General features: G+C 35.0%; 1 protein-coding gene across 5 annotated transcripts in view; it reads left to right on the top strand.

Annotated features, from left to right (window-relative positions):
• LOC123679881 overlaps positions 1 to 27,249 on the top strand; it is a 165,010-nt gene that overhangs the window by 125,925 nt on the left and 11,836 nt on the right. For all 5 annotated transcript variants that reach the window (XM_045617428.1, XM_045617427.1, XM_045617426.1 and 2 more), the window contains one exon: positions 25,750 to 25,982. In XM_045617428.1, the coding sequence (XP_045473384.1) occupies positions 25,750 to 25,982 (233 nt within the window). The remainder of the gene's footprint in view (positions 1 to 25,749; positions 25,983 to 27,249) is intronic.

Below are 27,249 nucleotides of genomic sequence, written 5' to 3'. Positions count from 1 at the left end.
GTTATTTATTAATATCCTCAAATTATTATCACTGCATCTTCGAATTGTTGTTAACAAAGCAATGTCGCAAAATAAATATGTTTAGAACAAGTATGCGTAATCGCAATGAAGATATCTGTCAATGTGCAATTTAAGACTTCGCGAAACTGCCAAGTGATGTAACGTGTTTGCTGGGAAGGTACCATCCCCTAGTCCAATATGAGCTTTTGCCGTACCGCCCCCAAAGATCTTCGCGGATTCCTGGAAATCGAATATTCTAGAAGGATTAGAACCTGATAAACAGATGTAACACATCTGGTACAACCGTCTTGTCCTAGAACTTTCCCAACCCCAGTATATCTCTTAAGTTTTACAACAGACATGACACATTCTTCGACACCCCGAAGAATTACACATCCTTTTTACATTATGTACAATAACAATTCGTTCCCTGCAAATCAATTGAAACTGTCATGCCCTCGACACTAAAAGAAACTAATAGGTCTCCAAGCACCCGGTTGATTATCGCAATCATTTACAGGGAACAATAATTGGATCCTACATTTATGATATATTTAGGTATTCATTTCAATATATTTTGAGTTCATATGGAACGTTGATTCACTATGGGACATGAGAAGTGCGTTCTTTGTGGAGACACTCGCGAATAGAGTGAAATATCGTATCACTGATATGTTTTCATTGGGACAAAATTTGCTTACTCAAAATGACATATCCTCTATCTATGTTTATTACTCTAAGAAATCAATTCATGCAATGCATTTGATATATAATTTCGGCACGATGTGTTCCCTGAACACATGAAATGAATGCTCTTTAATGAAATTAACCTGGCCATTTGAGATCTGATCCTATACTGAAAATTTTTGAGTTTTCAGGTTTATTTGTTCAATAGTCATCGTGTTTATCCGACGGACAAAAGCTCGAACCGTGGTACAGGCAGAATTGATTTTGAGAACGGATTCTTCATCAGTAACCAGAACCATCTCGCTTGTGATTTTGTGACTTTATGAAAGAGCGATGTGTTTGCTCTTAAAAATTTCTGATTCATCGCTCAAGTAACCCGAGTGTCGAATTTATTGTTGGATTCTATAAAATCTTGAAAAAAAATTATCGAAAGAAGTTAGATGATTATTATTTTAAAATCAACGTACATTGGATTATCGTTTTTATATTGAATTTACGCATGAACTTTCAGCCATTTGAGTGTTTACTAAACTGTTTAAAAAGTTTCAATTTTTTTCCAAAGTTTTTAAATATGAGAAATGTTTAGTCACTTATCTGAATCATTTCTTCATAAGTTTTACAGTTTCAGGTTTGAATTCATTTCTAGTATTTGTACCACAAAGTCAGTTCACTTAAAAATTGAAAAATGAATTCAGTAAAGAGTATATCCTCCACGAACATCAACCACGGCTGCACAACGCCTTTTCCTATTAGATTGTTGAAGTAGCCTTGATCAATTTCTGTCCATGGTTGCGGTAAAAATCGTCTGAGTTCTTGAGGAGTATGTGAAGGTAGTTGATGAGAATCCAAAGCTCTTTGTAGCGGATCTAAAGCGTGTACAATGGGATTGAGCTCTGGAAACCGAGGGGGCAGGAACAAATGCAAATTTCCAGAGCGTAATCGACAATTCCCGCACGACGGGATGGCGTATCATGGCCCAAAAGTAAAAAAAAAGGGACAAGAAGATCATAAAACGAAGGCATAATATTGTCAATAACCTGCTTCATATCAATTTGCAAATTCATGGTACGAGCAAGCACCAATAATTATGTACGTCTATTGAAACAAAAGCCTTAAGTTCAAGCGTTATCGCAAAACAAAATTTCAGATTCTGAATCAGAGTTGATTGTAAGAACATAAAACAATAATTAATCTAAATTTTTCGAAAACGAAAACGACAAGAACTTGCCTGAAACTTAAAAGTTACAAACGTAGAGCAAAAAACTCAATCAGATATAAGAAAGTAGACATTTAATTTGGTGCACAAGAATCGACAACTTTTGAAATGGTGACAAAATTCTTGAACTTCCTTAATTTCAATGAAGTAGTATATTCAGATGAAAATGGATAAAATAAGAAAAAATCGAGTTGTAGAAGAATAAAAATGTAAATGGCGATTATGTACTAATCAGGAGAATTGCCCAGGTAAGAATTGCAATAAATCGATCTGAATTATTAAACTGACTTATGTTTCAAATAACGACCAATTACATCAGCCTCATAATTCATGCAAGACATGTATATCTCTTACTTTCGGTTTAACGCTTTCATAATAGATGATTTCGTGACATGTATGTCCGTTAACTTCACCGGAGTAGTCCATTCTTATAACGACTGCACTTAAATATATCATAACTCTGAACTCATTGAACATGAGCTGCCGCTGAAACAATGGTTGAAAATATAATGAAAAGTTAAAAAGTTACAGTCCGCGTTGATTGAAACTTTTCACTGGGGTAGGGTACGTAAATCTGAAAGTTTATTATTCCGTATTGAAATGCCTCCCACAGGTCCTAATACGTGGTGTTTTCAACTAAACTTTTGTTGGTATTAGCTTTGGATCAAACATCTCTTAATGAACGAGTAAAATACAATCTGAGTTTTATGAGTTTACTAGTAAATCTTTGACATCATAAAAAATTTGTTTGAAACCAAAGATAAACATCAATTAGAAAAGTGATTTTCGTTTAAGATCAGTCTGGGAAATTTCGACAATCTGACATTTTTAGTTGGATTGTACCTACCTACCTATTCCTTTTTAATTTTATTTAAAAAAACCCATATTTTATTTGGTCTCTTTTTCATCGATTATGTTATAAAGTTCGATTTATCTCACGAAAATCGGGCTTCATTTGAAGGAATTCTTTTTGGGTTTTGGTTTTTTTTTATTTTTTTTGAATATACAGAGTGATTCACCGGGATGGCCTATCAGATCTTTATAGAAAGCTAATCATAATTTTGACCTGAAAATTTGCGCATTGGGGTTTTAGACATTGATCTTTCTCTCTGAAATATTTCTCTACAACTTCCGGATGAACCGGAATCAGACAACTACTTCCTTATTGCAAATGGCACACCCAGCTAATTATTGCATCATTAGATAGATTTTTTATGACAATTTTGGCAATATGACAATACTTGGCTAAAAACTCAACGGTTCACGAGTTGATGGGATTCTTATTAAAAAAATTGTGGCGATGAGGACCTTTATTTTCTGAATAGATAAATATTCCAAAAAAGCCATTGGTGCAGCCGGGTGATTGCCACCTAATCAGAGCTGCACCTCGTGGCATCTTGCGGACGATGAATGCCGCCTATTCAGGTCCGCTATACCGCGGCAGACCAAGGAGCACGTATTGCACGTCATGGGAATGGGCGTCTAGAGTTTCGTTGGAAATTGCAGATATATGGGAGCTACGCATCAACCTTCTGCTTTCCAGGACACATCGTTAAGACGGCCATTCCCATCACGTCGGGGTCACACATGTAGGATTTCACATATGCCTACTTACGCGTTTCGTCCCTGGCACACACACCGGACTCATCAGTGTGACTTTGGTATATTTGTGTGTGCCGTGTCATAGACGCTTGGGGAATTTATTATTATCGGGAGCCGCCGGGACTCGAACCCGGCACCTTGTCGCATCTCGGTGAGTGAGTCTACACTCTTAACCTCTAGGCCACCGAGTGCTGTGATTATGTTGCTATGTGGAGCTTTATGAGAAGCTGCCACATAGTATTATAAGATTGTTTGCGGTTTGGACAAAAATGTACAGGGTGTTTATGAGAAGATCATGAACTTGGACAAAACACTTTCATCAAAACTCAAGATTTTCAGAATAGAACCTATATTTTTTATTATTTCAGTCAATTCTACGTACAAAAACAGGTGGGGTTATTTATGCTAACCCTATACCTAAAATGAATACCTCAAGTGTTATCGAGGAAGAACTTTAAATGATGAAAAACCGAAATTTATAACTGTGTGGTGTAGTCTGACATCCGGAAAGTACAGAAAGCAACTAAATCTAATCTTTGTGTTTTCCGGAAGTCGGAAAATTGAGAAATTGCGGTTTTTCCTCATTTAAGGTTCTTCCTCAATAACTTTCAAAGTATTCATTTCAGGTATAGGATTTGCTCAAGTAACCCCCCCTATTTTTGTACGAAAAATCGACTCTAATAAATATAGGTCCTAATTTGAAAATCTTGAGTTTTGATGAATTTGTTCAAGTTCATGATCTTCCTTTGAACACCTTGTAAACTTTTGGTCCAAACCGCAAACAGTCTCATAATACTACGTATGTATCGAAAAAAAAAATACTCCCGAAAACAGCTTTTTCTGTAGAAAAATTCGAAAAAATATGAATCCTCATTGCTAACATTTTTTCATAAGAATCTCATTAAATCATTAACCATTCAGTTTTCACCCAAGGCATGGCATTTCGCCAAAATTGTCTTCAGAAACGTTATCTAATGATGCGATAATATGCAATATACAAAGTACAAGTCTGTTTCCGGTATAACCGACAGTTAAAAAAATCTGAAAATATTTCAGGGAGAAAGATCATTGTCTCAAACCCCAACATGCAAATTTTCAGCTCAAAATTATGATTAGTTTTCCATTAACATCTAAGTAGCCATCCCGGTGAATCATCCTGTATAAGGTGCTCAATTAAGTTCCCGCTTTATTTTTATGGATATTCAACTTTATTGTGAAAAATTATTACAAATGAATCATCCGAAGTATTGCCCATTGTTAGCCACGACTTTTTTCCATTTTTCTTTTAGAGCTCGAATACCGTTACGGTAGAAGTGTTCATCTTTCGAGGCTATCCTCGAATCAAGCCATTTTTTCAAGTCTTCATATGAGTAGAATTGCTAATGAGCCAGATCATTTGCCTTCGAACAGAAAAATAATAATCAGATGATGGTCCAATCTTTCGTCTTTTCGTCTTTTATACACAATGTATAATGTAGTACAATCTGACAAGAGAACACGACCTATAAATTGCTTTGCTAATTCCTGGTTATCAAGCTCAAATTCCCCATCAAAATGATGAAAGGCAACTACAGGATTTAATGAGTTTTCGATCAAGATTTCATCAACATACTTGTGAAATTAACTCTTCCCTTATAAACTGCTGAGCGATAAGTGAAAGATTGATACATGTGATGAGCCTTCCGCTAAATTGTAGATGAATTGTTTGGTATTAAAGCAATCTCCAGAATTTTCCAGAAATGTTGATAATCAGGGATTATACAGGGTTGAAATTAACATATATGTGTAATTCAATTTCTTAAGGGCCTGTGGAACAGTTCGAGAAATTTTTGAACTCACTCTCAGTTCATTACAAAGACCATTTTTTCGCCATCTTCCAGTTTTTATTTCACCTTGATATCTTGATTTTTTTTGAAGATGCACGTATTGAAATAAACTCCTGGAATTGTTTTAGGGATAAAATTCAATTGGAAATGTTTCAATATTCAACAGAAAATTGGATAGCAAAAAAAAAACATAATTTGCATTTTTTAATATTATGCCCACCTTTAGCGGAAATAACTGCACGCAATAGCCGAGACATCGAATTGATGAGAAGAATAATGCGATCTTGAAGAATTGCTTCAAATTCAGATTGCAACGCAAAACGCAGCTCGTCAAGTGCTTTGGTTACTATAGGACGTCAACGAATGTTCCTTCGAATTTCGTCCTAAAGATGTTCAATCGGATTCGGATCCGGGCTATATGAAGGCCATTCCAATCGTTGGATATCAACCTCATGGAAATATTGGTTATCAATATTTGCTATATACGGTCTTGCATTGTCGTGCATTATAAACAAGTCATCTCCAACAAATGGAGCATAGCGAACTACAACTTCCTGAAAAACGTCTTCTATGTATCGTTGAGCATTTTGAGCTCCGTTTTCAATAAATAATGATTCGGTAACCGGCCTGTTCCTTAATAGAGCTTGACGTGTTTATAAAATTTCAGGCTTCTATTTGAATAGGTGTATCTACGAAAAAATCAAGATATCAAGGTGAAATAAAAATTGAAAGATGGCGAAAAGGATGGTATTTGTTATAGACCAAGCGTGAACTCAACAAATTTCCCGAACTGCTCCACAGGATATTGTGAACTGGACTACAAATAATTGTTTTTTTCACTCTGTAAAAATAATCGATATTTTTGAAAACTTTTCTGGAATTTGTTTCGATATCAAAGACTTGATGCTCAAATATGACGTAGAAACAATTAAATCGATGAAAAATTTCGAAAATTGTGTTTATTAACGTCATTCTATATTTTCAAAGCATGCACAGGCCATCATGTAGTTTTATTCTGAGATGTATACCAGACTGAATTGAGTACATTGAAGTAAAAACTTTTTTCGGCAACCGTCCGGGAAGTGCTCACTTCCCGGACGCTTTTTCTCTGAGAAAGTAGCATTTCCCGGCCTAGTCCGGAAAGTACGTACTTCCCGGACTAGGCCGGAAAAGAGTCATAGAATCCATAGCAACCGGCTGACAGTTCATATGAAATTAGTTGTCGAAAATTTTCATGTTTTTTGATCGCAATCGCAATAAAATATGGAAAGCAGAAGCGATAGTGTTATTTTACATGGTTGCCGAAAAAATATTGTACGCAACACGCCCGAAAATGGTTTTTTTGGACTCACAGAATTCCAGGACTCGCTTACGCTCGTCCTGAAATTTTGTCTATTCGTCCAAAAAAACCCTATTTTCCGGACTTGTTACGTAAATTACTATTTTATGAAATTTCGTGTAAATGATCATTTGTATCAATTTGAACAAGCGCGTAAAAGTTTCTGACTTGACTCTCACGTTCTTTCAATACAACTTTTACGTTTGCATGAAGGATATTGGTTGTATAAATAACTATGTATTTTGTTGACTCAATAATAGACCTGCTCTACGTCATTGTGTCTAAGTCATCTTCAATTTACTGGCACATATTTCTGGTAGAAACAAGTTTATCAAAAAAACATATGGTCTTGTAATTTTACCGAGTATCTGCGCTTCTTAAATTCACACTTTATGCAATTTTTGATAGTGAAAGTAAAGAAGAGAACCATCCTCCCAAGCCACCAGAATAGGAGGTTGTGATACAGAACCAATCAATAAAATGATAATTCCCTATTCAATTCTGGTGAAAGTATTCCATTCATCTAACGACAAAAATGTATTCATTTTATCTCGCTTCTAGTTAATTTACCCAATTCTGGAGAAAATCCGAGAGCTTCAGAGGACGCTTCTGTAGAAGGGAGATTATTCAGTGAAGTTCAGGGCAGAGATAAACTTTTCAATTAATGTACCCCTATCTTTCTGTTCGTGACTGGGGAGGAAAAACCCAGATATGATTTAAATTCTGAAAAGGATAAAATAAACATGGTGTTGGTCACGGAGATTATTGATTGTCCTTCAGCTACTATTTGTTCAATTAAACGATGAGAAGAATTTGATTGATCTGCGTTATTTAAACGGTGAAATGAATACTTTTTAATCTGCTTACCCGCTTAAGCAAACATTTTTCCAGAATAACATTTATCTTTAACACTCACTTCTGATTGATAATTATGTCTGCTATTATCGATGTTTTTTAATTATAACATAAAACAATAGTAACTTACATAACAAGTAGGATATTGCTATTATCTGTTGTCTCATTCGTTTAACAACTTGAGTGAATTAAAAATATAGTCTCCTTTGTTTACATACAATATTTTATCTACATATGAAGATCTTACTATAATATTGTGGCGACAAAAGGCAATTAGACTTAATGTCTGTGTCTAGTCGAATTAGTCGTCACAATACTTAATATAGATGTACCTGCATTAGTGCAATGGTCTTTCGTGATACTTGTGCATACAACTTCCTCATTCATAGGGTTCTCAGAAAGATGCTATAGAAAATATCTTTCTCCTACCCTAATTAGTGTGCAGGCATCATGATATCATTGCGCAGGCATAAAACTTAGATAATAAGAAAAGGGAGACGAAATTCACGGTGGCAATATGATTTTATGTTTGTAACCCAGGTATAAAACTGAAAAAACAGAGTTCAGGGGAGTAAGTTACGCGGAGATGACCAGTTGAGTGTTCAAGGATGTTTCCAAGTGCTGTACCACAATAAAGTTCTCGTCTGTCGTCCATCAGTGTTTTAATAATCCCCACGAATACTTGATATTGAAGGTTTCTTGGGAAATATGAATTGATTGAAACATTCAATACAAATTAATAAATTCAAAGTGTGTTTCATTCTGGCAACGAACATAAGTTAAATTGTTATTGAATTTCTGTTTTCAACCGTTGTCACAGTTTCATCTGAAATTGAATATTTTCAAATAATGACCTGCCATCTGAAAAACCTAATAGAGAAAGAATTTATGATCTTGTGCCTCATAAAGCACTAGAAATACCAAGGTGTAGGTACTTGATCGGTACGATACAACCAGCGGGGTGGTATTATTAGTATATTTCAATCAACTGAGGAAAACTTAGAAGATCTCATCTCTTTGGAGTTATTATTCAATTTGAAAATAAGCATTCAATGAAAAAGAAGTCAAACACATTGGAAAACATTCGATATTTACGTGTCAACAGATTCGAACAAGTTTAAATTTTTGCATTTATATAATTATGTTTTTTGATCTGAATCTTGTTCTTCAAAAACAATTTTTTTTTTTACAGGGAATGAGGATACAAAGTATTTATAACTTTGTCGTATCTCGTATCTAACAGTGAATCTAGTGTAATCATACCACCTGCAAAATATATGATATAACAAAATATACAGTGTATCTCAACAGTGAACAAAGTAACTGAACTGAGTCAACTAATCACAAAACATTCATAGAAGTTTTTATAGTACAAAATCTCATCTATCTGATTCCAGAATGATAATTCTTTCCTTTATTGGGTATAACGTTAATCTCACTGAACTAACATTTCAAGGCAATTAATAAGTTAAAGTCTCAGTCAAATGAAAATAGTTTTCGTGCTGGAACCAAGTAATTTTCAATTTTATGAACAAATCTAGAGCACAATTCCGTGTAACAGTCACGTTTCGTGTGAGAAGAACGTTACGATAACGGGTAGACATTATTGTTAAACAAAGTCTTCAAGTCGGCAGGGCAACCAGCGGAAAAATGTGGGAAACTACCCCTGTTTCCGCATTTAATATTCTGCCTATGTAACTGGCACAAACTCGTGTCCCTTTGTTTTTATGTCAAGTTGAACTTGGTCAACTCAATACGTTACTCGAATACATCTTTATGAAGAAGGGAATTTATTTGCTAGATAATGCTGATTTAAATGAAGACAAAAGCGTGCATCTTCTTTTTCAAGAATTTAGAAATACCATATTATATTTTACTGCGTGGTGACGCCTAGTTAGTGCTCTTCTCAATTTTTTTTTTTACTTCTCGTCTTACTCAGTGAGTCCAAGTCTATTTGGTACAATTATAGTAAGACCCGATATGATACAAGAACATACTCATCAACCCACACGATGGAGCTAGGCATTGCGAACAAACAAGAGTACGTTGAAGGCAGCAGTTCGGAGAAATTTATTTTGGATGATTTGTAACTTATTGAACTCCCGTAGGGCGTGAACGCCGAACATATTGCAGTATAAATTTCACTGGAATATTTTGCTGTGACGACAATGTAATCATTGAACCATTTCTGACAGCGTATTTCAGGTATTAGCTTCTTATCCGAAAGAAATTCGAATTTCTGCAGAGCACCATCTTTGGCAATTTCACAGAACCAACTTAAAATGTATTCTATATAGGATACATGTGATCATTAACAAAGGCATAACATTCTTAAAGGTTTTTCAGTTAATAGTTAACAGTTTGAAGAAATGTAGATATACTCTACCTGAAAAATCGAATAGATTTTTCTTACCTAGAGCTAGAAGAAACATCTAAACAAGAGTTCTTCTGATCGTTCTGAAAAAAATTATGACAGAATAATTAATTTGGATGCTAAAACTATACAGAGTTCATGATGAGTTATTTCTCGAATCGAAAGGCACAAACGTTATGAATCTATCACTTAAGAATTTCAAATCCGAAATCATATAAGTTATAATTGTGGAAGAATAAACAATCTCTCTATCTCTATCTCATTCAATGATTCGAATAAAGTGAAAGAAAAAATTGCGGTCTTGAAATCAGACCTTCAGATTATGAGACTATAATATTGGTCATTGATGTTACATATTCCATTGAACTAATAATTTCAATACTTGAAAATTTCGGATTTTTGACTGAAAAAACATTTCATTAATATTTCTGTATCATTGACTTCATTTGAATGTTGATAATTTATTTCATTAACTATCGATTAGCTGAAACAATATTCAAATGTTTCCCTAAGAGAAGCTTCATTTTCCTTCGAAAACCGAAAAAAATCCGTTCAATATTTTCGGAGATTCACACGTACTGATAGGCAGAATAGCAAACGAACAGACCAAAATTCTTAAAGGTTGTGTTTTTTGTGTTCTTTGACTCACCTTCAATTTTTTCATGAATTTATGAAATGAAGATCCACACCAATTTTTACTACTTTATTATAGGTATGTTGAGTTTCAAATGCAGATTATCTTCTGTGAGAAAATAAGAAGTTTTCATTATTTTTACAATAATTGATCAGTTGTAGACTGCTTCAACATCTAATGCAGAAGTTGACGTTTAGAGAATGTAAATTGATAGAGAAATGTCTTTCATCAAAATGTTAAATTTCGTCTGCCTTGAAATCATACTTTGTGTAACATCTGCTCTTCCCGAATTGTATGGGGCGGAATTTGCTGAATTATAGGTCTGGAGTTGAATGAGAATCGTCCGTTTTACCGCAAGGGAACTCTTCGCTTCTAAAGCCATATGTTCTTAACGCAAGAGAGAATTTCAATCGAAAGTATCACATGGAAATAAATAGCGGAATACTGAAATCGAAAGAGAAACCCTTGGAGGAACCCTTTGCTAATGTTTCAATTTATAACGGAAAGGTCAGTTGGGAATGTAGTGATTCGTATTGAGACCAATTCATTCGAAGTAATCTTCATTTGGAAACATTAGAGAAATTCAAAGGTTCAAACAACTCATATGAGTATTATTAATTGGTTAATGCAAAATAGATCTTTCTGAAGAAGAGGCTAACCCAACTGGAAACAAAAATGTATAATTAGTTACTTCAATTGATCCTCCTTGTAATTATATCACGTATTTTTTTTATTGCTGCTGTTACTATTTTGCACGTGTGTGCTTATGATCACTCCATCTAACATTGAAAAATAAGATAATAATAATGATAATGAGTTGTCTTTAAATTCACTAAGTATACAGAAATCTTATATCATAAAAATTCACTTCACAGTGATAATATAAGTGATAATTCTGCACTACTCGACATTTTGAAATAAAAGTAATTGAACTTCAATTCTCAATTACAATGGCATTTACGTACATATCGAATATTTCCAAAAAAATTTATTTGACCAAACCTGTCACACTATTCCAGATAGCATTCCAAAATATACTGAAGAAATTAAGCAGAGAACTTAACTTTTATAGAGACAATCATAATAATATAATATGTGAACATACTTACTCAAATCTGCTGGTTGTCATAGACTTATACTCGTATTGGAATGGATTTTAAATTGTGATTAAAGTCTTGTTTTAAAAACAAGTTTTTCTTTGGAAAAAACAATTCTATACATATACAATGCAAAATCAAAACTTGATCTGATTTGTTGTCACGAAAAAATTGAATAAGTATTCCTTTCCGAATATTTTTCCTCAAATCCTCTGATGTTTTCAGCTTAAAATTACACAGGGTAACGAAAGGAAAAATTTTTTTGGTGCTTCTAGTATTTTAGAGCTGATTATGAAGGGTGTTTTTTTCAGAGCTATAGAACTTTAAATTGCAATAAAACAACGATGGATTATTCGATTGACATGAATTTTATTTATCCGCATGATAATCTTGTGGCATTACATTTTACATATGATTTCTGGCATATGACCGCCACGGCTGGCTCGGATGTAGTCCAATCTGGACGTCCAATTTTCGATGACTTTTTCCGAAATTTGTGGCCGTATATCAGCAATAATACTGCGAATGTTGTCTTCCAAATGGTCAAGGGTTTGTGGCTTATCCGCATAGACCAATGACTTTACATAGCCCCACAGAAAGTAGTCTAGCGGTGTTAAATCACAAGATCTTGGAGGCCAATTCACAGGTCCAAAACGTGAAATTAGGCGGTCACCAAACTTGTCTTTCAATAAATCGATTGTGGCACGAGCTGTGTGACATGTTGCGCCGTCTTTTCAGAACCACGGCTCCTGGACATCATGGTTGTTCAATTCAGGAATGAAAAAGTTATTAATCATGGCTTTATACCGATCACCATTGACTGTAACGTTCTGGTCATCATCGTTTTTCAAGAAGTACGGACCAATGATTCCACCAGCCCATAAAACGCACCAAACAGTCAGTTTTTCTGGATGTAACGGTGTTTCGACATATACTTGAGGATTAGCTTCACTCCAAATGCGGCAGTTTTGTTTGTTGACGTACCCATTCAACCAGAAGTGCGCTTCATCGCTAAACAAAATTCGCTTATGAAAATCGGGAACAACGGCAATCTCATTTTGTGCCCATTCGACGAATCTAAGCCTTACTTGATGATCGTTTGGCTAAATTCAATGAATTGACAAACTAAACTGAGAATAAATCACTTGACAGCTGTTAAATCGGTCGCCATCTTGAACAGTAACGCCAACTTAAAGTTATATACCTCGAAAAAAAAACACCCTTTATTTCGGATGCTTGATCTGTACATGCAATCCGTTCTACTCTATAAGCTCTACTTTAGATACATCAACTCATCTACCAATGTGGGATTCATTCAGTATATTCATTTATGAGAGTTCTAAAAATATTATCATATATATTCATCAATGTAGGTACCATGGTTTTTTGTCAGTCTGTAATTGAGTTGATCTAAAAATGTCGCCAAAAAGAAGCTTTCGAAGTGTTGAGTGACTATTTTATTTCTTCAATGTTTTTTTTTTCGTTTGTAAGTAAGACATTATATTGTATTTTGTATAACTGAAATAAAAATTTCGTATCTACCTTTGTTAACTACACTAGACGGATTTGGGTTGAATTAATGTCACTTATATTTCTCTAGAATTGTATATTTAAAAATTTGAGCTCTTAGGTAAAAATGAATACGTTATTTGAATTAAGGACATCAAATTGATGAAGAATCAGCTCAAAAGACCTCGACACCAAAACAGCTGTTGCTCTGTGTTATTCTATTATATCTATACACCAAATCTTATTCTCGTCGGTTTTGTGATCATGGAATTTTTCAAGCTCTTGAATTTTCTCTGGTTCATATACGAGTAATACGATCAACATAACATAACATAACATAAGTTTTGAAATTCTCATTTCAAAACTGAATACGTAATTTCATATTGATGAAAACTGGCATTTTGAAATTACCAGGAGAAGAACATTTCGAACATCCATATTTACTGAACCCCTAAGATTTTCATCATGACTTAACTCAACTGCGCCTTTCGGTAACTGAATCTACACTAAAAATTTCAAGTTTATTGGTCTATTCATTCGAGAATTATCATGTTTAAAGACGACCGGATGAAAGAACGAACAAAATCTTATTTGAGGGTGGTTTAGTTATCAAAGCGTCGAACCTTATCGATTGAAGATCATTTTTGGTTCAAAATCTAAATAATCTTCGGTGAACGAGCGCTCAAAAAAAATGATTATAATACTTTGAACAATCGTTGAAAGAACAGCGTAAATGATCCTATTGAAATATCATAAGTTAATTGCTTAAATATAAAAACTATTCGTTTTTATAACAATATGCTCTGCATTTTTGCCATATCTCGAAGGAATTCAAGCTGACTATGCATATGTACCTATCATATATTATTCTACCTTAGTTGACTTGTTTACCCCCCTAACAGGTTTACTTTTCCAGTTGGTGAATTTCAGCCTAGAGCATTTGACTGTTTGCCTATATTGGCATTCAAGGGTCTTTGGCATGTATATAAATTGAATGTATGTCATACTATCGATCGTATACCCCAATTCACCATGATATCGTTCTTATCACAAAGTTTACCCAAATCGTGAATAAATCCCTTTAACCTAATGGATGAGGTTACTAGAAATCTCATCCGAATTCAAATTAGGTTTCTACTATCGCGCATACCTAATGTAGATCTTCATGATTCGTTATAATTCGATATAAAGCCTTCAATTTTGTGAAACTGATGAGATTTTTTTCCAATATCCGTTTTGGATGTTTTATGGTTCTTATGACGTGCTTAGTTTAAAATTTTGCACGAAACTGGAAATTGTAATTCTAAATATCTCTATAATCTCCATTCGATCAACTTGGTGACGGAAATATTGGTGAAGGTTTTTTTCCGATATTCATGTTGAATTTTCTATGGGAGAGTTTTCTTAATAACGAATTTTACCGTGCTTTGCTGAACAATTCTAAAAGCAAAATGTTCCTATCAATTTATAAAAGCTTTTATATATTTTCGTTCAGCAGTTATCTTGTTTAGGTATGAGAAATAGAATCAAATTTGTGGACGAATTTGTCATCAGATGAGAGTCAAACCTTATCTGTTGAGAACATTTCCGGCTCAAAATTCGAAAAAGACATGTTACAAACTGGTAAAATGATCGGTTCAGTTAATGAACGGTCAAAAATGATTTCAAATAATTAATTCAGTCTCCTGAATACCAATCTGATTGAAAAAAAAGGTTGAGCTCGTATTTAAAAATTACGTAAAAAAGAAATACACTGCGCAAAAAAATTAACGCACATTATGGAAATCGCAAATTTATTGTACAACTGAAGGTGTTCTCAATGATAATTATTTTCATCAGAATTATGCATGTATATGTCCACTTTCAACGTTTTTCTTCAATACACATGTTTTTTTTCCAGCAGGAATAAAAAAAGATGAGATTATCAGTTTTTTGAATGTATTGGCTCCATTCTGAAATCAGTTGTTCTCGATCAATTCTAGTGATCAATAGTTTTTCTTTCGTTAGATTTTCTACACTCGATCGCTATGCAACGCGAAACACGCAATTTGACCCAAGAGGAATGTGCCCAAGCGGTAGTTTTGCGAGAAGAAGGGTGGACATAAACAAGAATTGCAGAAAGATTTGGAGTTTCTCATACAAGTGTGTCCAGAATGTTGCAGCGATTCAGGGAGAAAGGTATGAATGTCCGAAGACCAGGACAGGGTAGACCACGGGTAACAACTGACATTCAAGAACTTTACTTGAGAGTTTCTTCGTTGAGACAACGGTTTGCAACCGCTCGCCTCCTTCAAAATTAGCTTGAGCAAACTCATGTTGTGCAAATTAGCACTCAGACAATAAGAAATCGCCTCAGAGAATATGATTTAAGGCCTCGTGTCGCGGCAAGAGGCCCAGCTCTTACCCCAGCCCATCGAAGGGCGCGTTTGGATTTTGCGAGAGAGCATATCCATTGGGAAGAGGCTGATTGGGTAAGAGTTCTCTTCACAGATGAGTCTAGATTCTGCCTCTACCATTGAGATCGACGTTCCCTTGTATACAGACGTCCACATGAAAGATATGCTCAGTGCAATTTCCTGAATACTACTGGTTTCGGGGGAGGATCGATTATGGTATGGGGTGGAATATCTTTGACTGCTCGCACAGACTCAGTGGTCATTGATAATGGAGCTATAAATGCTGATAGGTATATAAGGAACATTCTTGAAGAGCATGTAGTGCCATTTGCCCCATACATTGGTGAAAATTTCATTTTTATGGACGATAATGCCAGACCCCATCGTGCGCGCATCGTTCAGGAGTACCTTTAAGAGGTTGAAGTCTCTCGAATGGAATGGCCAGCAAGAAGTCCAGATCTTAATCCGATTGAGCAAGTTTGGGACAACATCAATAGAAGGCTGAGAAGTTCAGAAAATCATCCTGCTACTCTTAATGACTTAGGAATCCAACTCAGAGAAATCTGGGAAGAATTAGATCAGAACATTTTAAGATCACTCCTTTTGAGTATGAACCGTCGTTGCTGAGCTGTAATTAACGCAAGGGGTGGAAATACCAAGTATTAAGTCACTTATCAGCATTCCGGTATTTTGAAAATTGTTTATTTCTCTTCTTTCACATAAGATTCGGTGAAATCATGAATTTTTCAGCTACCTAAATTAAAAAAAAGTTGGGTTGTTTAGGAATTAGTATGTTGGTGTTAACATATCCAAAATATCTCCATTGGTTCCCGAGATATCTAGACAGAACTAAAAGTTGGGTTACCTTTTTTTTTGTATAACCCATTTGTATCTGGAGATAAAGTCACGAAATTCGGTTTGTATCCAATATAGAGATTATAATGGTGTCGTCAGATTTATCAATTTTCCATTGTTTCAGAGACGCGATAGTCAATTTTTTTCCCTATGGACGCCATAGTGGTTTTCCTTATGAGGTGATAAAGAAAAAAATTACGAATTCAACAATGTATCACACTCTACAGAAATATCGAGTCTAGCTTCTCTAGCTTTTTATTTTTTTGTAATAGTAGGCTGGTGCCAGAATTGTAAAATAACTTGTTACTCCGTTCAGTTGTTATGTAAAACCAACACTCAATTTTTGTAGAAACCTTAATCCTGTTTGATAAGTAACGTTCTATTAATTCCTACATAATCCTACTGATACCAACACTTTACATAGCATACAACTGGCAATGTCTGGAGTCTGTATTCATAACGGTTTTCGATATCCCTGAAGTGCCCCTCTAAATAGTTCTAACCCTGTATATTGAACAGATGTTTCATTTAAAATATTAGTCATCATGATTTCACAAATATGAAAATGAATAATAATTGAAATGAGAGCCCTACAGTTGCCAGGAATAAAACATTTATTCACGTTTCCCACCAATTCACTCAGTTACTCAAGAATATTATAAATTCTTTTCCTTGCTCCCTCAGCCAAGGGGCAGAGTTCATATTTTTAATTTCTGACAGACATGCTTTGAATGAATTTACTTTTAAAATATAAACAAACATCTTTCCATTTCAGTTAAATAAACTTGAACAGAATCTTCAACACTTTTGACTTACATATTTTCGAATTGGTTTTTTTTTGTATTGAAATAATTTTGTGAATTGGAACTCAATCTCGTTCGTAGTTCTGATTTTTTTTTTGCATTTATACCGACTCCTTCTGATGTGCAGAGCTCTCACTCTTAATTAGAAACATACACTCTCGGCAATGAGGAATGAATCTCAGGGAATGAAGTGTTTCTATTTTGCTAGAAAGTTCACTGCACAACAAAAGAGATAAAACCCGGAACATCTTATATTTCTGAGACTCTCACGTCATTTACAGTGGAATTATCACCGTCTTCAGTCTTTCCTGAGCATGCTTGAAATTTCGTCTGATTTTCCATCTAGACTGCGAGGAAAATGTATGTTATTTATTGTTAACTGTGTGCATTTGAGACCATTGAGATGCTTCACGGCATTCTCTATCTAGACCTAGAGTGATGAAAACACCTACAAGGTGGATTTTAACAATAATATTATCTGTCAAATTTGTGATATAGAAAACAGTTCTGCCAACCAACATTTTTCAATGCTGAAATTACTCAATATTTATAGAACTTTTTCATTGATTTCAATAAAAAAAACAGTGAATTGAGAAAAAATAATGTATCTATAATAATCGTTTAGAAAGCTCATTCTAACTTTTGTTTATTCACAAATTGCCTATTTTTCAATTTTGAACTTGTGAGGGAATATCAATGCACTTCTCTTATGAATAACTATTTTAGTCTCATATACAAATAGTTTACGTCGTACGTTTTAAATTATTCAAGTATAGGATATGACGCTGGTGGGGGAATATAATTTTAAACAGCATATTCTCTGATTCTGTGGTTAATTCGTTTATTTTGTCACATCTTGTAGAACAAAATCGGGCTGGAATATTGCATATTTTTCATTGTTACATTTTATTATTTTATGTTGTTACTCAGAATAGATCTGCCACTGTTTTATCTATTTCTGTCAAATTTGTGATTCAGAAAACTGTTCTGCCAACCTATATTTCTCAATGTGAAAATCACTAAACGATAGTTCTCAATGAAAATATACATGAATTTCAAAAAAGATTCAGTGAATTGGAGAAAATAGTGAAAGATTGTTCAGAAAGAAAACTATAAGCATTGGATTTAGAGTTCAGAGAGAAAACTCTTCCATGGCCTCGTTAATCAGAATCGTTAATAATGGAATCTAAGCGAATGGAAAGATTAGACAGGAAAAAAATTTCGGAGAAAAAGGAATCAAAAAACACACTACATGAGGGACTTTATTTCACATTTGTAAACTAATATTGTATAACAGAAATGATCTAGAGGTAGAGGTGGGTATGAATGTGTATATATTTGAAAATTTCAAAAGAAGGAAAAAAGATAAGTATTTGCATTTGTTTCTTTGCGATTGCATTTTACATTTGATATGTTCTCATAATTGTGATTAGGCATTCACACACCACGTACAAGTAATAGTCCAATTAGAGTTTCTGTGGTGGTTATTTTGTTTATTCCAATGATTGGACATAATTTTGTAATAATAATAATCTCCAAATTGAAACTAATTCATTCTGAAAAAGTACCATACTACAAGTACCAACCGGAAACCATCCTGGAAATCGAACGATATAAACTGTACTGGGATCGTACAGTTTTGACTGATGAAACAGTTCCTCACCAGAGGCCAGATATACTGCTAGTCGATAAACATCAAAAGACAGCAATACTCATCGACGTTGCAATACCAAATAACAACAACATGCGTCAAAAAGAGGTCGAAAAAATTTCAAAATATGACCTCGAATTTCAGATAAAGCGTCAGTGGGGAATGATATCAACGAAAACTAATTATCATCTCAACACCTGGAATAGTGCCCAAAAATCTCAAAAGGAATATCAAGCAACTGGGAATCAGTGAGTATATATGTAATATAATGCAACAAGCAAGGTACTGCAAGGACGATGAGAAAATTCCTAGGAAGCGAAGGACAGGTCCAAGGATCACGTGTAAGAGGACCAGAAGTTCGACGAGAACCAGGGGGACCACAAGGCCCGGAAACGACCGAGCTCTACCCTTCTGATATTTTAAATATCTGGGATTGAGTGAATGTTCCTCTCAGCGAGGAGTGAGAAGCCGACGGCGAGGAGAAATCCTACGCGTATAGGCAAAAGTCGGGATAATAATATGTATGATATTATTAATAATTTGTGTGATAAACAGATTATTATTGAATAATGTATAATACTGGTGCAAAAGGCTCATTTCAACACTCGTTCATTCAAAAACTTTCCACTTCGTAGCTTGTTTTCGAATTTTGAACTCATGGAAGAATATAAAGGCCTTCTGCACTTGTATTATAAATAACTATAGGCAATATATAGTTTCGACATTCAGCAAGTTATGGAGAATACTGTCCATGACAGTTTTGAGAAAATGAAATTGTGTTTCGTTTTTCTTGCTAAAAATGATGATATTAAGAAGACTTATTATAGTAATATTTCTATTCAAGGAAACTTAATATGTCTAATATACCACTGAAAACCACATCTCAACTCACAACAAATGAAAGAATTTCGTTATTATCACCAGTCACTTCCATAAAACCTGATTGGAGTTCTAATTTCTTTCTCGTCTAGAAAGTTACTAGAACGCTGAACTTAATTGAAGTTGTCCCAGCTGAAAGGAGATCTAGGTTTCCCTGATTAACCGTTTCCTTCGAATGAGTCGCGGTCTTAAAGTGATTTGTCTGTGCGATTATTTCCCACTGAATCTGTTTTCATCGGGAGCTCAGATGAAGTTTTCACCATAAAAGCAGATAAAATGTTAGCAATCTACTGAAAATTCCAGATAATATGCAATTGCGCGCTGTGGTCTGATAATAAGCATGTAGAGAAACAGCTTCTGCTCAAATTATGTCTTTTGAGGAAACTGGAGGAAGGAAATTATGGAAATCATGTTGAATGAAATGAAGTTATTACTCGATTTCAGTATTATACACTTCGCCAATAAATTAACGCACCACTTAAAATCAGGCAGAAGTTCAAGGAACATTTTGTAACACTCTGTGGAGTGTACCAGTTACATTATCAAGTTGGATTTGAACTAACACCTCAGCATTATCTTTATTCAAAATTTTCATTTTATAACAACACGATTTTAAAGAAAATGAAGATCCAAACATAACAACGATAAAACGGAACAAAATTAAAAGGTACAAATTGAAAGAAAGAGTCAGTAGTGAGTATTTTCATATCTGACACTGATAACTTGTTGGCAACGAAAGCTCATACTTAAAATAAAAGACTTTTTGTCATTTTGGTCGAAGTCTTCCCAAATTGTTTCAGTCTCTGTGTATGTCTTCCAAAGTATTCAAGTTACGTTCATCCACGTTTTTTCTGACTCCTCATGACAAATCACGTGTCAACACAGCTTTCTATAAATTTTTGAAAAAAAAGGTGATTTCTTGAATATCCTGGTATTGGTTTGATAGGTGATTAATCATCTCCGGAAGATTTTAATCGACCAACTCCACATTACATTTTAAATCACCTCGAAATTTCATCGAACCAGAATGATATGTAGCAACAATCAAATTGTTCAAGATACTTGAAAGAAAATGAAAACAAATATATGAGCACCCAAAGAATAAGTACACATGTATTCAAAAATTTAATTCATTCTGCTAACATTAAAAGTAGTTAATAGTTTTTTCTTGCGCTAATTTTTATCATCAAAATCGTTAAAATATTTCATAGTTATAATCATCTTATAAAATTATCGCTTCATATCCATCTAAAGCTAAAGTAATAAGTGTTTCACATCATCGGTTAAAATAAACCTTGTGAAAGACATTGTAGGTGAGTTCTTATTCAAAGGATTTCATCATCTATTGGATTGGGTCGTTAGTAATACCCCTTTCCTTTCAACCCTTCATTCCTGTTAATACTTCTGGAACATCATCTTCAACAAGGCAAGGAGCCCAACTCGAAACTTTCAAGAAACTAACAAACAACAGTTTCATGGTCAACATTATCCAATATTTTAATCATCATCATTTTTCATTTCTATTAAAACAATTAGTTGTGTAACTTCGATTGCGGATTTACATTTTGAGAATGAAGAACCATTTTTATGGCTGCTATATCAACTATCACACAATTCAGAATTTTGATCACAAATTAGATGTATTCCAGTTCTCTAGAGTCTAGATGATCGGTATTACGACTCTATGAGTCAATGATTGACGGAACGATTCAATAATACAAAAAGCTTCACCAACTGGTACGACTCACAGAAAACATTAAGAAGCAAATGTGTAGCCTACCCCTATAGTTAAGGGTGGTACTTCTGTTATTATCCTCCCAGATGGGGATTATTTTATTTCGGTGCTCAGTCGTAGAGAGGGTGTTGACTAAGCAAGAATTGATCAAAGGAACTTGAAAATAACTAAACAAAAAAACATAACAATTATAATTGAACCTTGAAAATACAAATTTGGAATACTATAAAATACTCTTGTCGTCACTTTCCTTTTGAAAACTTAACTTCAGTTCAGTGAAGGCCTCCTTGGGGATGAACCCTCCACCTGGTTCAGTTGTCTCAATTTAGAAATTGAACCAAAAATCTTGATTTCCAAAATCAGGTGTTGAGTAGAATTCGATGTCAGAATCTAAGGATTGCGAAAATTGTGTTTGTCAAAATTTTGAGATGTTTCCAAAAAGTAGTGGTCCGAAATTTTAAGATGTTTCAAAATAGAGAAGTCCTAACTTTTGAGAAGTTTTCCAAAATTTTCAGCTATTACCAAAAACCGGTCGTCCGAAAAATAAATCAAATATTTATCACCTTGATACAATGGCGAAATAAAATATTGGTTCAGTAAACTTAGATATAGGCAACAGAAAAATGCTCATACGATGCATTCAATAGTATCCCCACAGCGAGAAAAAGCAACGAAGAACCATCAGGCCACTCATATTCTTAATATTGCGAGCGCACCCTACCAGCTGAGGTTTTTCTTGAAGAGGAAAACTACAGTGGCGTAACATGTAATGTGAAACGTTACAAATGAACCTACCTACAGACACTGGTGCAATATTTCTGGACATATAAAAGGCATTTGATAAAATAAGGCATCAATGTCTGATATACAAAATGAAGTTCATGAAATTTCCAACCTAACTTACGGGGTTGATAAAATCGTACCTGGAAAATAAAAAATTCAGAGTTAATATCGATAGTACCAGGTCAACGATTGGAGAAATTGAAGCCGGAGTTCCCCAAGGATCGGTGATAGGACCGCTGCTGTTCAACTTATCCTTGGCGGATACACCGAAAATGAATAGATTCAAGATAGCCCAGTTCGCAGATGACACCACTATTTACTATCACAGTATAATGTGGAAATCAATCACTAGGCAGTAACCGATATATCTAGATAAACTGAATGAATACTTAAAGAAATGGATGTTCAAAGTGAATATGGCGAAAACAGTTGCAATCTACTTCTGAGAAACAACTATAAAGAAAGAGAAAGCAGGAAACATCAAAATAGAAAATTAGAAAAGAGGATGGAAAGAAGAATAAAAATATCCGAGAATAATTCTAGATGAAAGAATGAACTTTAGCAAACAGATAGTAGGAAACAGAAAAAAGGCAAGGCAATTGCATTGGGGACTCTACCCGCTGCTCAACACAAAAGGTAAGCTTTCTTTAGCAAAATGAGTTGAAGATAATACATTTAGTACTAATGCCAAGCATTACGTATGCAGGAGTAACCTGGTATAATACGAAAGACAATAAGAAAAATCAGTTACAAAATATACTTAATTCAGTAATCTGAACAGCGGTTGGCGCCCCATGGTATATTAGCAACTAACAAATCAGAGGAGAATTGACAATCGGGACTATTGAGGAAATAGTAAACAAACAAATTAAAAATACAATAGAGACGCCTAAAGCGAACGAGAAATCAAGAAAGATAATAGAAATTCCATCAAAAAAGACAGACAAGAGGTAATACCTCTTTCCAAGAATCAAATAGAGCAAAATAGTGTCAGGTAGAAGGGAGAAAAATATATTTAATGAACGACAGTAGAAAATTGAAGAAATTATAGTAGAGGCGTAGAGAATACAATTCCAGGTCTTATATAAAAAGAAGACCTGTGATGTGATGATAATATAACTTGACTGACTCTGTCAACAATTACTCAGGCATATCAAAGACGAGAGCAGTGAATACAACGGGGAGCATTTGATGATAAAATTCAATCTGATTCACTTTGGGCAACCCACAAACTCAGCAGAGACTGCTGTTTCCACCCATCACACTTGAAAGTGAATAATTGCCTTACTTCAACACTCATCTAACCACCTGCGACGAAATTGCAATTCTTTCGGTCCCCTTGGTCACATCAATCTCAACCCCCGTTATTAAAAGACTTGCTTGCATGGTACAACAGCCTAGATTTCCATGGATATGAGCGATTATTTTGCATGTTCAATTCGGGTCGCCTCAATTTTTTACAGGCGGGAATAATCTGCATTGCTAAAATGAAGTTTAATCGATTCTACCATCCTGCATTACATACAGGATATCGATTAAAAGTGCAGTAGTATTCATTAGATTCGATTCATTTTACTCAATAATAATCTTTCAAACTTTGTCCTTCGCTACTTAGAATGTACAGAATTAGAAAATCATATATGTATACGCCGTACAACATCCAGAGATTTTATAGGAAACTTCATACATCGTTGCCTTATGAAATTGATTTGAAAAAAATAGTTTCAATAATTTGAGGAATGATGAAGCAAACGCTTGATGACTGCGTACTCCTTCAATCGACTAGGAATTTTCTCACCGTCCTTGCCTAAAAGAACAGCCTTTTGCCTAAAATTACATACATGCTCACTAATTTTGTGGTACTATTCCAGTTGTTGAGATGATAAATGGAATGGTTCTCGTTGATATAATTCCCCAATGCCGCTTCATCTGAAAATCTAGGCATATTTTGAAATTTTTTCGACCTTCTTTTGACACATGTTGTTGTTACTTGGTATTGCTACGCCGATGAGTATTGCTGTCTTCTGATGTTAATCGGCAAGCAGTTTATCTGGTATGTTGTGAGGGACTGTTTTATCAGTCCAAACGATCCCAGTACAGTTTATAGCGTTCATTTTCCAGGATGGTCTCCGGTCGGTACTTGTAGTATGGCATTTTTCCAAATGAATTAGTTCTAACAGGGTTGCCAATTCTTGGTGGAGTTTCTTCCCTACTGCACCGTTTCTCTTTTTATATTCATTTCCTGCAAACATTCGACATCCACGATATGTTGGATTGTCTCATTCGTTGGACACCCATATCGGTATCGATCGTCAGTAATGGTTCGATGTTTTATGATATACTTGCAGTAATTTCTCACTGAGACCACTTGATCTTGGACTGCGAGAAGAAAACCTTCCGTTTCTGGGTACATCGCCCCAGATGTGAGCCAATAGTTTGACGCTTCAATGTCGGCATGATCTTGGTTCACTTCGTTGAAATGTTTTCCATATAGAGGTTTCTGTCTCCATCTTTGGAGTTTTTCTTGGATTGTCTGGTGGTTGTATGACAATTGCTCCTTGAGTAGTACTGAAGGTGTTGATTTGTCTGCTTCACACAATGTTTGTTCGACCTCTGACGTGCTTGTGTTTTCTTTGAAGTCTGTTTCTGCTTTTGATCCACAGAGCCTGCAAATCTCATCTGGTGACTTTCCCATATGGTACTAATGATGTTCATACCTATAGTGCCCCGTCAGCAGTCCCACCATCACTCGAAGCTCGGCTCGTGACAGCTTCAAGAGCTCTTTGACGTGGGTAGTTGAAATCGTCACGACTTTCTTTGCCTGAGCAAGTCCAGGAGTCTTAGTCTAGTGGATTATCATGTTATTCAACTCCCATTGCTGGACCGCAGCTTTATATTGGTCTTTTTTTAGCCCACAGAAAGGCTCAGGTCTAGCAGGTGTTAACCATGATGCACTTTTCGCAAGTTTATAAGCTTTTTCATTTCCTCCAACCCCACAGTGCCCTGGTTGTCTTTGAAGTATGTTCGTAGGCATTCTATTTTTCCATGAGCGAGTTCCGTGATGTCTAGCAGACCTCTGCTATCTTTATTCTCGGCAGTGACGTCCTCTCAATGTTACTTTTGGATGGTGCTTGTGTGCTTTCATCATCAGAGTTCTCATTTGCGTTGCAAGTTTTCTATATCTGTTTCACTCCATGGTATTATACCGAGAAAGTATTTTAGGATTGAACAAGCATATGTATAGATGGCTCTCCTCATGTTCTTGCATGTTGTGAACTCAGTGTCTGTTAATGCCTACAAAATCAGTTATGACAGTTTGTGCCATCCCGTACGTGGGTGATACTAGCGATCGAGATAAGAGTCCTACTTCTTCATCTTTATGAAATTAATAAATAAATAATTATTCCATTCCATTAACATCTTTTGTCACTCTGAGTATTTATTACACTTTTTCTTTATTTCCGATAACGATATAGAAAATAGTTCAATTATCGATTGTCCTTTTCAGAAAGCACAGAAGTGGTGGTGAGAGTAGAAGAAGTCGTTCTGGTAGCTCTTGTGCTATTGATTTGGGTGGCAGCCATCGCACTGTTCATCAACAGATGGGGAAAAATAAGAATGTTGGAGCCTTATCAGCCAAAGTTTCATCAACAACCACACAGACCTTCATGTCCTTTGGCTCCTTTGAGCCCTCCATTACCAACTAGTAATTCGACCATCAGGGCCCAAAAACTACAGAATGTAAGTACCAGACATCTTCAAGTATATCTGTACAGATATCGAATTTTGGATTTAATTTTTTTTTTAAATCAAAGATGTAAAGATCGGCTTTTTTTCAATTCAATCCGAAATACCTTTCCTTCTATCGTAATAATTACTTCGAAATATATTTCTCGATACTCTTTGGTTCGAACCTGTTGGTTTTTAGAATATTATATGAGCTTAACTAGTCATGTCATTTGATCGTGCGCGCATTCGCCATTTTGTGACTTCTCCCATAATAGGTTTTTTCGGCTTTTTCTCTGAGAAAGTAGCATTTCCCGGACTAGGCCGGAAAAGCATCATAGAATCCATAGCAACCGAGATAACGGTTTACAGTTCATATGAAATTAGTTGTCAAAAATTTGCATGTTTTTTTATCGCAATCGCAATAAGATATGGAAAGCAGCAGCGATAGTGTTATTTTACATGGTTGCCGAAAATAGGTTTTCTCTATTTCAGTATCTTACGAGAGTTCATTACAGTACTGAAAATAGTGCTGTATTGAACTCAGGACAGCATTGTTTTCAGTTATATTTTTCGTTTTATGGTTGCCTAGACTGACTTCCGCTCTTATCAACTTTCAACACACTTCAATTGTCAATAAAATATAATTTGGAAATAGTGAAATGATTTGCAACATTATTCGCAATTTCTTTTAATTCTGGTGATGTGAAATCAATGTCGTCGAACATTAGTCACGAATTTAGTGCGTAATTATAAATTATTTCAAAATTCAAAACGTACGATTCAAATCCAAATTCTATAATCTGCCAATTTTTGCAACAGTCATACCAAATGCGAAGATACAATACAAAAGTCACTAGGATGTATAATCTGAATTTTTCATTGAATTTCGACAATATTTTACAGAACTTGACTAAAATAGAGAAAATGCCGTCTAATACTCATTGCAGTAGGCAATTCCAACACTCCATCGTTGCTCGTTTCCGAATTTCGCATTCGTGTTGGAATAGGAGTCCATTCTGCAACTTGTTTTAGAATAAACTATTGTTTAGTCAGGCCATCGCTAGAGTGTAGGTAGGGCAGGCGCGCCAGGTCGCCCAGAACGCCAAATTCAGGGGTGGCATTTCTAGCTTGATCAGAAATTCAAAGTATCGAATGAGAATGTTTTTCAGTCAAAATCAACAAGAAAAATCCTAATAGTACATTTTTGAGAGTTATTGACGCTAAAACTCTTTGATACTCTTTGCCGACTTTATTAGGTTTTTGGAGCGACCCCTTGACA

The sequence above is a fragment of the Harmonia axyridis genome, chromosome 5 (genome assembly GCF_914767665.1).
Source record: "Harmonia axyridis chromosome 5, icHarAxyr1.1, whole genome shotgun sequence".
Classification (NCBI taxonomy): Eukaryota; Metazoa; Arthropoda; class Insecta; order Coleoptera; family Coccinellidae; genus Harmonia; species Harmonia axyridis.
The sequence above is the reverse complement of the archived record's forward strand: the minus strand, read 5'-3'. Positions and strand labels throughout refer to the sequence as shown.